Source organism: Hyaena hyaena, unplaced genomic scaffold, assembly GCF_003009895.1.
Source record: "Hyaena hyaena isolate Hyena2069 unplaced genomic scaffold, ASM300989v1 scaffold_79, whole genome shotgun sequence".
Taxonomy (NCBI): Eukaryota; Metazoa; Chordata; class Mammalia; order Carnivora; family Hyaenidae; genus Hyaena; species Hyaena hyaena.
In genome coordinates this window covers 3,551,895-3,565,589 of record NW_024080711.1, presented here as the reverse complement: position 1 = coordinate 3,565,589, position 13,695 = coordinate 3,551,895, and the positions used below count along the sequence as shown (strand labels likewise).

The following is a 13,695-nucleotide window of genomic DNA, read 5'->3' as shown; positions in this document are numbered from 1 at the left end:
AATATGAGAGAAGTTCAGTTCAGAGTCCCAGCCTCTTCTACACTTGTTCTCTCGGTGATCTCCAACAGTCTTTTGTGTTTTTAGACTCTCTTTTTATGAGGGTAACTCCCAAACAGTCCAAATCTCTAACCCGAAATCCAGACCACATTTTAAGCTGCCTATTTGACATCTTATCATAGAGGTCTAATGTGATCTCTAACTTATATCCAACTGAGCACCTGACCCCACCAAATGATTCTTCTCAAGATTTCCCCTATATCAGTTAAGGTTCTATCTTTAATATCAATCCAGAATCCAACTCCAACTGTCACTATCATCTAAGCCATCATGACCTCTTTGCCAGGTTATTGCAAAAGCCTCCCTATTTGTTCTAATCTCCATTCTTTCAGGTTAGTCTCAACATGGCAATTAAATTGTTGTTTCAAAACGAAATGGTGTTATGTCACTTGAATGAAAATCTTCCCATTGCACTGAGTAAAAACAAAATCCTAACACTGACTGCTAGATAATATAAGTCACCTGCCCCATCCCCTTCTGACCACACCTACTACTATTCACTTTGCTCACTGTGTGGTACTCAACTGATCTCTTCACTTTACCTTGAGTAAGTCAAGCGGGCTCCCATTACAGAGCTTTCCTTCTTGCTGTTCTCCCTGCCAAGAACACTCTTCCTTCCCAGGCCTTCAAGGGGTAATTCTGTCACTTTATTGAGGTTTCTGCTCAAATATTACTTAGATGGGAATACTTCTCAGAATGCATTATCAAGAATTACTACCCTGCTTTCTTGAATACTAGCTAACTCATTATCCTCATTGAATTTTCTTCTTTGTACTTGTCAGTATATGAGAAGATATTATATATTCTTTATTTATCATTTGCTTCCCCCAATAAACGTAAAGATGATGAAAGCAGGGAGCTTGTCTGACATGCACACTAGTATATCTCCAGGGCCCAGAACAGAGACTGGAATGTCATAGGTACCCAAAAATTATTTGTAGAAATAATGAATGAATAAATGAAAAAAATTATAATTAGCTCGAAACTCACCAATTGTGCTGTTCTTTGAGTCTTAATTTATAGTGCTAGGCCATGCAATAAGAGTAGTCTAGTCTCATTTTAGCTCATGAGAGGTACAAAGAGCCCCAAAAGGGATTGGCTTAGGTAGATCGTCATTTGAGAACTCAGAAACTGATTCCAAGTACTAAAAGAATCTGAGGTTAATGCAGGGTTAATGGAGACTGATCACATATCTTACTAACTGAAGGGCAGCATACACTACTACGTCTATTCCAAAATCATAAATGGGCAATTCACAGCAAGATGTAGAATAAAGCTATCGTCATTATTTCCTCCATTTGCATTTTAAACCAGAAGAGAGGATGGTTATAAGTCCATCATTCAATTCAATGCTTGGCCATTTCTAACACATGGTTACAGCTGGAATTCATAGTTACTTTTTTAAAATTTTAACTCAATATATAAGTAGAAGGAACAGAGTAACATCCTTTGAACCTCTGGAATTTTCTCTAACCCACAAATATGCTTTAACCAATTTAAAAATGACCTCCCACCTTAATCTTACTCATGGACATTACTGAGTTTAAAATAAATAGTACATTTGTCTCTTCCAAAAAAAAAAGAACAAAGGGGAAAAAAAGTAGATACCTAGAACTTAATTATAGACAGGTCATTAAAAGATGACACTAAATAAAAACATAAATTAGTTATAAATAGGTGATTGAAAGATGATGCTAAATAAGAACAGTATTTTTGAGTTAGTATATGCAAAATATATAGAGTTTTCATCCTTCAAATGTTATTCATGAATTTCTTTCTAGGTCCAACTATATCATATGTAGGATTGATCTATGCAACATAGTGAAGTTTTGTAGTACAGAGGATTTCTATATAAATGATAAAAATACATTAATCATGAGTAGGAGTGACTGAGGTCCCCATAATCATCGTCAGTAGAAGCTTTACATGCAAAATCAAAGGAATAACAAAAATGTAGAACAGTTTAGAAGTAAAAGATACAGCAGTATTCAGGGTCCATTAAAGGTCAGGACACCAAAACACCTGCTGAAAGTATTTCCTCAAAGTATTTACCTTGGTGACCTCCCGTGAAGTCCTTAGTCTCTTGATACATTTACATGTACTTAAATACAAAATGGCATTAAGTGTTCTTAAAACTTGTTGCACCCCATCAATTGACTGAACATCTAAGAAGATATATTTACTCTTTTAGATCACTGACATAAAATTCGGTTCATATGAACATATCCTTTCATAGGTACTAAGCAAAGATCATGGAGGTTAAGAAATGGATAAAAATGAAAAGCATGTAAATACACATTGAGAGCCTATTTAAATTTTCATTGTTTTATGGAGACTGTTAATATTTTATAATACTTGATTCAATTTTATTTATCTTGTTAGATTACTTTCTCTCTTTTTACCTATAATATCTTAGCATATTTTAAGAATTTTATGCTGAGAGGGGTCTAAATGAATAATTAACACTCCACAGTAAGAAAAAATATAAAATTATCTTAACACTAATTAAATACCACACCCAACATTGTAGACATTATTTATAACAGATGAAGACAGGGAAGAAAGAATTTAAGACTAAAAGACACTGTAACTAAAATTACTGATGCAAAAAACTATTCATTTCATTTCTTAATTTGGCCCCATTACAAGGGAAAATTGTAATGATATACAGAAATTTTAGAACATTAATTTTTTTGTAACTATCTTAAAATGCTGACATTCTAAGTCAATACATGAAGTTATAGTTGATTATCAATGACTACAAAACATATACAGTCCTATTTCTGATAGAAGTTAGTTGTACTTGGTTATAAAATTAAGTCACCAATAAATATAAGAAAACTACATCTAAGTATTGAAATTGATCATCTTTTTTACTCAGCCAGGCAATATATTAATTCATGTGTATAAAACTGTGAACAATTACAAATATTGTAAATGTTCATTTAATATTGTTGAGCTCAAAATTAAGTCCTTATCTACTTTAAATTCATATCATTTTCTACTTTAAGTTCATGTCGTTTTCTACTTTAAAATTTTGCTTTAAATAGTTTTTAAACCTCGGCATCTAAAATAAGTCACTCAGAGAAAGACAGATACCATATGTTTTCACTCATATGTGGATCTTGAGAAACCTAACAGACGACCACGGGGGAGGAGAAAGGGGAAAAAAAAATTACAAAGAGGGAAGGAGGTAAACCATAAGAGACTCTTAAATACAGAGAACAAACTGAGGATTGATAGGAGATGGGGGAGAGAGGAAGTGGGTGATGGGCACTGAGGAGGGGAATTGTTGGGATGAGCACCGGGTGTTGTATGGAAACCACTTTGACAATAAATTATATTTTAAAAATAAAAAAAATAAGATAAAATCTTTAAAAAATAAAATAAACACTAAAATATTTTTTTAATCGCTCAGTTTTAAAACAATTTCTGGGTTAAAAAATATCTAGTTGTGTTTTTTGCATGAAAACATGACCATCACTTTTTTCCCCAGAATCTTAACATGACCAACAAAGCCAAACTTCTGGCTTTAATGCCATGCATTTCAATAGGATAGGATTGTATTAGGATATTTATGCTTATTTAATTTAAGAAAGCATATTCACACGCATCATAAATGTCAATACTGAGGGTCTAATATAGAGAGAGACACTGTTAACTTCATATTAGACTTGCCTTTTTTCCCATTATTAGGTGAGCTTGGTGTTTCTCCCTCATTGTCTTTTTAACATTGAAAACAGACAATAGTGGTTAATAATTAAGGTCACTAACAACCCAAATAAAAACAAAGCACACCACGAATGATGAAATCACACACTAGGGAAACAAATTCATGCATTAAACGTGACACCTCGCATTAATGAATGCAAGAGTAAAGCACATCCTTCCCAACCTATGATAAAAGCAGTAAGAACAAAAATAAAATGAGGAATAAGGAGTCATTTTATACTAAATTAGAGAGGTTATAGTTGTGGTTTTATGCTAATTTGTTAATTGACATAATTCATTAATTAAGTTAATTTTGAGAATAAAGCATAGGTGACAAACTGGTCCAACAAACAGGCTTTATCTTAAGGAAGTGAAAAATAAATAAAAATGATATTAACTACAGCCGAAGCCCCCAAACTAATGACACCCAAAGCAATGACTTTCCTGTGGAAGCCAATTCATAAACAGTGTGAAAGCATTTCAGTGTTCATATGGACTAATACAAGATACATAGGAATGGGCAAATAGGAAAACATTAACTACACACATAAATTAAGATGAAATCCATTTTACGGTATGCTCTAAACAAGTTATTCCGATAGAAGATGTGTAACATTCTAATAGTTAAAATATTAGCTGTTCAGAACACAGTTACACATTTTTATAAATATCAGCTAAACTTGCCTTTGTTTTCATGATCAGATGCACTCAGATTATTTTTCTCATCTTTTGACATTAAAGATAATTACTGATAATCAGAGACTACAGCATGAGAGGTCTTGTGTCTTATACTACAAATACTGATAGAATGCATCCATGACATAAGGAAATTGCTTTCACACAATGGGAAAGGAGAGAACACAAGGCATGTAAAGGAGACTTTACTGTTAATAAAAAGTGATGCATTAAACAGGAAAAAATTAGGCCTAAAGTTATTGTTCAAATTAAAGTTTTTTAAAACTGACAGCTTAGAAAAGATTAGAATTCAATTCGGTGTTTCAAATAAAAATAGTGAAAATTTGATAAAAGCAATATATAAACATATATACTGATTATGTAACATTTTAAGTTTTAAAGTTCTTTCAGGAACATTCTGACAAACGTCAGATAACATGACCATCACTTTTTTCCCTCAGAATCTTAACATGCCCAACAAAGCCAAACGTCTGACTTTAAAGCCACCCATTTCAATAGGATAGGATTATACTAGGATATTTATGTTTATTTAATTTAAGAGAGCATATTCACATGCATCACAAATGTCAATATTGAGTATCTAATATAGAGAAAGAGAAATTATGACATGTAAACATAATAGGGACTTAAAAAACCACCACAGTGAAGGCTCTTTCCACACCACTTAGAAGGAGGACTCTTTGGTGAGAAATTATGACTGTCAATAAACATTAGGGCAATATTGAGCTGAGATGAAGAGCAGGAATGTACAGTTAATTTTTCTTATTTTAGGAACAACTTATGAAGAAAATAGTGGTAGCCTCTAAAAGTTTTAATGGAATTTATATTCTGCTCTATATTTATTTGCAATTTGCCTCTACAAAACCAAAATTCTTTATAGAGAGGAGGCTAGGATTACAACATACTTCTACTCAGTGTAACCCACTGTAGGTACTCATAGAGTTTTTAATAAATAGATGAACTGAATAGAGTTGGGTATAAGGACAGGTATAAGTTTGGTCAGACACATTTTCTATTATTTTAGTCTGACTTTTAACATTTAGGAACATGTTCCGATGGATAAATAAAACATTCTGATAAGTTATGTAGATAGCTTATGTAATATTTCTCCATCAATAATTAGACAATTTATTTAAAAGTTAGTACTGAAAAACAATCTATTCTTTATAGTGCATTTATAGATTTGGAGCCTAAGTTCTTATGTGAAATTGAAAAGTCATACTTCTAAAACATTCAATTATTTATATTAGACACGCAGACAGACCTGCCTTAACCTCTTCACCCTGCTTTTCTCCCCACTGCTCTTCCATATGCCCCGTTTCTTCATTAACCTCTGTATTTGCACAAGTAAAGAAAAAAATAAGACCAGATGTATATATTTGTTACTCTTAGTGACAAAAAATTTCAAGTTATTCATGATATGAGTGATTATGAGGAGACTAATGATTATTTACTAAGTTTCTGACATGTTAAGTAAATAAGTATTCTATTAATAAATTATCATATTGTCTTCTTTTATGTTGACTTTGATTTGTAAAAGAGTGATTGTGGCCCCTAAAATATTTGTGTATATGGTAACTGTGTAAAGTAGTCAAAATACTTTGTCTATGATCTTGATATATTCTTAGAAAAAATAATATACCTTTATCCCTACAGAACCAAAAAATGGTATTAAAAACTCATTTTTACACAATGCCAGTACATCAAGTTCAAGAGAAAATTTTAAAAAATAGTAATGCCGCAGCAGTCATTATGTTGTACTTTTCTTATACTGCTCTTGTTTTCTTTGGTTGCCAGAGAGAGGATAACTAATACTGTACCATCATGAAAACCAACATATATAAAGTTTTAAAGTAATTTCCTTAATAGACTAAAATATAACCAAGATCAAAAGAAATTAAATTAGGAGTTGCTCATTTTTTAGCTGTTGAACAGGATTAGATAAATAAATGTGTCATTACTTTGATCTTGAAATAAGGCCATTAAATTACATCTTCTGATAACTTTTAAGTGATAATCCAAACATAATTTGATTTAGACCACCTACTGAGAACCTATTTGGGGTCATGTACCTTTAACTTCAGTGGGAAGTTGAAACTTCTAAAAGAGATATTTTATATCTCCTTTAAAGCTAAAGAAAATTACACAATTATATATCTACTCAAGTGTTCACATCAACATTTACAAAAACACTGTTAAAATCATCCATCCCTCCAAGCAAAACAAAACAAACAAAAAACTGAAAAACAAACCCTTTTATCTCATAGTGGAAATAACAAGGAGGATTTAGTTCTTCTTTCTTTTACTTATATAAAAGAAAAAAAATTACAATTCAAATGACATTAAAGGAAAACCATGGTTTGAATAGATTCTATAGGGCAAAAATGAGACGGTATATAGAATGCATGTTGACAAGCCCATTAAAAACTTCCTCAACCCTAACTTTCATTATCAGCCCTATGTTGGCTTTCTGGTAGATTATTGTTATGGAACTACTCATGTCTCAATAGTCTATTGCTATAAAAGATATTAAAACTGAATTTTAAAAAGCTGTGACTTCATATGCCAACAAATGAGGTCAAAACTCTATCATTAAAAATCCTGGGAGACAAGAAATTTCACATGTACTACAGAATTTTTCTTCTGGAAAGTACTTTTAAAATTATATACACCCATTCTAACGTAAATAATTGAGAATTAAAGAAATGCTGCTGTAATCTCCTTATCAGGCAGCACATTAGCCCTGGTCTCAACAGCATGGAGTTGTTTAAAACCATTGTACACAGCATAGAAAGAACTTTGATATAAAAGTCGATAAACCATTCAACAACTAACGAGGACACAGTTTGTTCCAAATTATATAAGGCAATAAAAGTATCCCTGCCCAAAGGTAGTGCACTTAAAACTTTGTTACAAATAGGAATAGAAATATACATTTTAATATAAACATCTCTAGAATGACAAGATTGTTTTAGTGATACCTTATGCACTCTGTGAAGTAACTTTTCAATTTTTAAACAATATTTCATGCACTCATTCAGCAAATATTTATTGAGGACCTATAATGTGCCAGGCATTATTCTATGTGCTGGAAATTCGTAAGTAAATAAAACTGAACAATTCCTTAAGTTTACAAAGTTAATTTTAGAATCTATAATTGGCAGAGTAATTTTTTCTGTCTTAGTGAAAATATGAAGCTCCATATATCATGACTCAATATTGTCTCTTGAGTCATAATGTAGTATTGATAATAAAACGGCACATATTTAACTTTGGTATACTGTAAGCAGTCTTGGTACAACACGAAAAGTGATGTAGGGAATACAAACCACGATCACTGTCTAATTCAACAACTTTCTTTTCTATAAAGACAAATTTAATAATTAAAAGATCATCATAAATACAAAATGAAATATATGATGATAAGTATAACTAGACTAGGTGTACATCTTCAGTAACATAAACACAGACTGCAATTGATATCTTTGCTTAAGGTCTTGCCTTAAACATAGAATTCTGCTCGAAAAGCAAATGAAAAAGTTTAAAAAAGGAACATTTTATCTTAAGAAAAGATGTGAAGCAGAACATTTCACTTAAGAAAAGTTCAACTCTTTGCACTCATGCTTGAATGACTCAAAGAAACTTAACTCCTTGGCCTAATTTTCAAGTAAAACAAAAGTTGAGGACTTTACCAAAAATCATAAAACAAAACCATTTTACTGTAAATAAAAGTCTATCCAATGGAGGGACATCAATTGCAGTTGGGTTTATTTTTGCTTCCAAAGCCCCCCAAAAAGGCTGTCAGCATAAAACAAACCCTCCTTTAAGTACAGACCTTCATAAGGTTCTATCTCCTTGACTCCATTGTCTAGGAAAAACAAAATAAAAACAAAACAAAAAAAGGGAACCAAAGCACAGGGGTTAAAAACAACAGAAATTTCCAAAGATACAGAATGTATGTATCATCTATTAAAGAAAAGTTAAATGGTGATTTAAATATACATATATATACATATATGTCTTTTTTGTCAAAGTACATCCAGTTACTAAATAAAGGGACCATTTAAAAAACGAGGTTGAAAATTATTATATTCTATCATCCATGCTTTTAGAGGTCCTTTATCCATAAGAATTTATAGATGTTTGGGGATTATGTTCATCTGTGTATAAACAAATAGTGCTTCTTATGCAAAGATTGAAACTATTAAAAATATCAGTACAACATGCATCTTTCTTTGTATATTCATGATTACCTTTTTCCTGGCACTCCAGTTTTGAGAAGGGTCACCATTGTTGTGCATCAGCTAACCAGTCCTTTGCAGTGTGTGAAAATTGATTTGGCTAGTTACTAATAAACTTTATGTAACTATCAACAATTACATAAACTTAATTGTAGCAAAGAAATATCATCCAACTGCTTATTTAAGAGCATTACGTTTACTCTTTAAAAATGCATTCATTCAAGTTTGAAAATGTGCAGGAGCAATAATGGAAGGTTATTTTACCTCCAAATATTACAAATTTTAAATGCAACATATATAACATTTATAAATATATTTATAAATATAACTACCAGCAAATACAGCTAAGGTATTCAATTAACAAAAGAAGAAAATTAATACAAAGGTAGTAAAAAAGGAATCTTGATTCACCTTAGCTTCCATGTGTATTTCCTACATGACATAATTAGAAATAAAACTTACTTCTCTCCAGTGTTCCCTTTGGTGGAAGTTGCGGAAGCTGTCGGCCCCTTCGTCCCGCTGCTGGAGTGCTGGACGGGCTTGTTTGGACAGACCCCGTACGAGGATGAGACCTACAATACACCATCGATGTTCATTCTCAGTAGCATGAGTTAAGCAACTGTAATACATTTGGTTCATATGATAGCTGTGCAAGTGCAATTTTAAAAGACGTGTAGCTGCTGATTAAAAGGTTAGGAAGGAAGGACAAAATATGGATATCTGAATGATTGTCAAAAGATGCTTCTACTTTTGTGTAATATGCATACATACACAGATACATGCACACGGAATCCTACAGTAACATCCATGAGATTAATGTAAATTAGTATTCTATCTATATGAAAGCAACAGGAGACTTCTGCAGCTTAAAAAATAAAAGGTAATGCTTTACATTTCTTTCTACCAGATTTCAAACTCTCAGCACTAACCTCCCTCCCTTGATCCAAGGAGATTTTTACTCAGGCTTATACTTGATATCCCATTATTAGAAAATATCTCATGAAACTACAAATAAAATCCTGAACAATTCAAAATTCAGCTAAAGAAAATACTGGTTAATACATGATACTAGTATTGATAGAAAGAAACTAAAAATCTAGCTTTACTTAGTGTCATTATGATGATTATTCCAAAAGTGATGTCTAATGGACACAAACAATTTCTCATTCTGTAGGAGAAGAACATGATAGTTATGAAGTGCATTATGGGGGCATTTACCCAGGACTCCTGATAATGAGAAATCACAAAACAGATGTGGTCAGGACAGTTAAAAACAAATTACAATGGTAGCCACACACTATTATATCCGCTGAATATAAATAGTGTGCTTACACTGAAAAGGTTAGTATCGATTGTCATTAGTGATCAGCCAAGGATGATAGAAGAGACCATTTAGCTGCTGGGAAAATAAATAGGTGTGCTGGAGGGGCAAAGGGGAGGTTAGTCTGATTGATTTATCTTTCACCTCGATAAGGCAGGTGAAGGAGGGGCAGATCTTCCAGTCATTAATGAAGGCATCGACCTCATGAGGTTTGTATCAGGACGCTCAGTGGATCTGGAGCGGGTGGTGGTCCGCTCTAGGAGAGGCCGTTGTTCTGTTGCTCTGGATCTGTGATATGGCTGTCTATCTGCTGCTTCACAATCCCTGAAATGTTAGTCAAAAAGCAGCTCAGTTGATCTTTAGTGCCCTTCTGCTATTTGGTTATGATGCATCAAATTGATTTTGAAAAAGGTTATTTTTTAAAATTATCGAATTTGCAAAAAAATAAAAAAGTTCTCTTCCCCAACATAATCTGAGCAGTTCTCACTAAACTTCTTAAGAATTTCTAAGGAAACCCAAATTTGCCTTTAACGGCAATTCCCAGTGGAGACAATAGGAGTTGCTCAGTTATAATCGATGACAACCCAAACTGCCAGCTTTCCCAAGTGAATTCTCTAAATGAAACATGTGAAATATGTGAACTATTCTATCTTCAAAGAATTCAATGGCTTTTCTTAGCATTTTCACAAGAGTGAAGAAGAACATACAAGCATTAATTCTAAAGCCCCTAAGGCGGATTGTTAGCGTATCAACTGAGATATAAAAAGGCTTTCAGCACAAACATAGTATATTGATATATCCCATCATTCAAACAGAAGAATCAAAAGGTTGTAAGAAACCACTGCAACCTTGCAGGCTGTAGCCATATTTAAACACGGTCCACAAGAAAAATCACAGAAAGCTGGTTAGTCAGCCAATCTGTGCCACCTCTCACAGGGCACTCTAGCAATGCCAACCAATACAATTCAGAAGGGTACTGGGATGCCTAGATGGCTCAGTCACTTAAGTGTCTGACTCTGGCTCAGGTCATGATCTCACAGCTCCTGGGTTTGAGCCCCACATCAGGCTGTCTGCTACTAGCTAATAGTGAGGAGTCAGCTTCAGATTCTCCTTCTCTCAGGCTGTCTCCTTCTCTCTCAGCCTCTCCCTTACTCACCCTTTATTTTTCTCTTTCAAAAATAAATAAACATTTAAAAGATTTTTTAAAAATTCAGAAGGGTATTAACTGATTGAAATAATAATGGTTCTGAAACAATGTGCTCTCTTTGACCACAAACAAATCCAATATCAAAACCTAATCCTTATTGAAAGGAGTATACCTAAATGTAAGGAGCCCATCATTACTGATGTTTATATCCCTGGAATCAAACATAATGCTTTTAACACCTAACACGTGATCAATAAGTGTTTCCTAACACCAGCCCCACTTTCTATGACAACACTAGCTTTGATCAAGAGCTCCATACACCAAAGTAATACCTGCACCAAATTATCACCTCTCCATCTAGTTGTAACCACAGAAATGTTTTCTACATATGGAAAACAAGCATTAGTCTCCCCCCAAGACTAATGTAAAGATCTTCCACTTTACCTATAAGTTCTCCTCAATCTTATTTTTGACAATGAAAACTGCAGGCAATTAAAGAAAAATAAGAAAAGAAAGGACACAATTTCCTACATGTAATTAATTATATGGCACACAATTTTTGACCAGTACATATGAGATTAGAGGACTTTAGGAAGCGAGTCCTGGGTTTTTATTCTACAACATTATCTTGTGATCTTCATACACTTTAAATTCACAAGGTAACACATAGGCCAAATAGTTTTAAAATATTTTAAAATCTATGTGCCATGATATGATTGATTTCCCGAGTTTAGTTTTTTTATGTAAGTATATCCTGGATATGTCAAAAAAAGCTGACATATTCAAAGTATAAATACATTTTGTATAAATACAAATTTGTATTTATATATACAATTTGTATAAATATACAAATACATTTTGTATAAATACAAAAATATAAAATATTCAGTTACTTTCAAAGACATAGATGAAAAAGGCAGCCTGATAGTATAAAAAATCATAATTCTATTTTTGTTCCCTGAAAAACTATTTGAGAGAAAATATTTTTCTTTAGAAATAAATGTGCTCAATAGTTCATTAGATGTCTTTAGTGCACATTATCTTTGTATACCTTCATCATGAAAAAAAAAAAAAAAGCAGAAGCAAAGTAACATAAATACCTTAGATTCCTTAAAGCCTATTTTTTGGAGAGTGCCAATCTACATTATTTTCAGATTTGCTATTAAGTTAACAATAAGCTCGTCTCACTGTATGACATGTAGCAAGACACTTTTGTAGAATATCTATGACTGCCCTAATATAAAATAAGGCTAATGTCCCATGTATTCATGCAAAATTTGATTTATTCTGATTCTAGCAAGCATTTTTTCTAAGTGAAAAGTAAGATGTTAGGATATAAATTTTTACTTCTTGACACTATATTTTTAATTATTGAAATACATGATTGTGAGTGAAATCTGGAGAATTTTTTCAAATGTGTTGCTATGTTCTATGTCCTTAAAAGAATCCTGCTACTTATAAAGCAAATAGGTCTTTCTTTAGGAAATATCCCTTGGAAAAAATTCCTCTTTAGTGGAAAAGTTGTTTGAAGACTATGTCAATATTTTAAATTTTGCTTATATTTCTTCTCTCCATATTCATAAATAATATGAATTGTCTGATTTCCATAGCATGAAAGGAGATTGGCTAATACTGAAACACAAAAGAACCATAGTAGAAGGTAGCACTTTCCTAAAATGTCCACCGTGGGTGGTTAAGGGGTGTAGAAAGCTACCATATTTTAAACTTGGATAACACAAGAGACAATCAACACAGGCTCCCTTTCAAGGGTAAGATAAGTCTTACTAGGTAAGAACTAAGACAACATCTGAGAAAATTGAAAGTAGCACTGCCCAAGTGTCACCCCGAGATACCTCATCTCCTAACAGGTGCTTTAAGAGGATGAGATATAAAACTTGACAACTTTCACCTAAATTCTTAGTGAAGTTTGATTTTAAGATAAGAACTTATAAATAATTTTTGAATGCTAGCAACTGAGACGTGGGAAATATGCATTTGCAAGGTATAAAATATTTTAGTGCCTACTGAGGTTTTTTAACTAGGACTCTATATTTAGAAATTATATATAGTTGTTTTTGTACCTGCCCTTATTTTTTTTAAGTTTTTTTTTTAAATGTTTTATTTATTTCTGAGAGAGAGAGATAGCGTGAACAGGGGAGGGTCAGAGAGAGAGGGAGACACAGAATCCAGGCTCTGAGCTAGCTGTCAGCACAGAGCCCAACGCGGGGCTCAAAGCCATGAACCGTGAGATCATGACCTGAGCCGAAGTCAGACGCTTAACTGAATGAGCCACCCTGGCACCCCTGTACCTGCCCTTATTTACCTTTTTGTACTTTATGCATTTTAAAACTTTAGTCTAAAAAGAGTGGCCATAGGTTTTATAAGATTGCCAAAGGACAAGCCATATAAAAGGTTAGGAATTCTGCAGCTATAAATTTAAATCTTTCTTAGATAATGTGGTTGTCTTTTAAAATATGATATAGTATCTTAAAAAAGTGATTTAATATCTATCATAGCTTCAC

General features: G+C 32.8%; 1 protein-coding gene across 23 annotated transcripts in view; it reads right to left on the bottom strand.

Moving 5' to 3' along the window:
- RIMS2 (regulating synaptic membrane exocytosis 2) overlaps positions 1-13,695 on the bottom strand; it is a 599,820-nt gene that overhangs the window by 177,194 nt on the left and 408,931 nt on the right. For 16 of the 23 annotated variants that reach the window (XM_039233796.1, XM_039233785.1, XM_039233791.1 and 13 more), the window contains 2 exons: positions 10,171-10,350; positions 9,168-9,277 (listed from right to left, as the gene is read on the bottom strand). In XM_039233796.1, the coding sequence (XP_039089727.1) occupies positions 9,168-9,277; positions 10,171-10,350 (290 nt within the window). Of the gene's footprint in view, positions 1-8,299; positions 8,333-9,167; positions 9,278-10,170; positions 10,351-13,695 lie in introns of all 23 variants that reach the window. The other 7 variants (XM_039233800.1, XM_039233799.1, XM_039233788.1 and 4 more) reach the window with 3 other exon arrangements.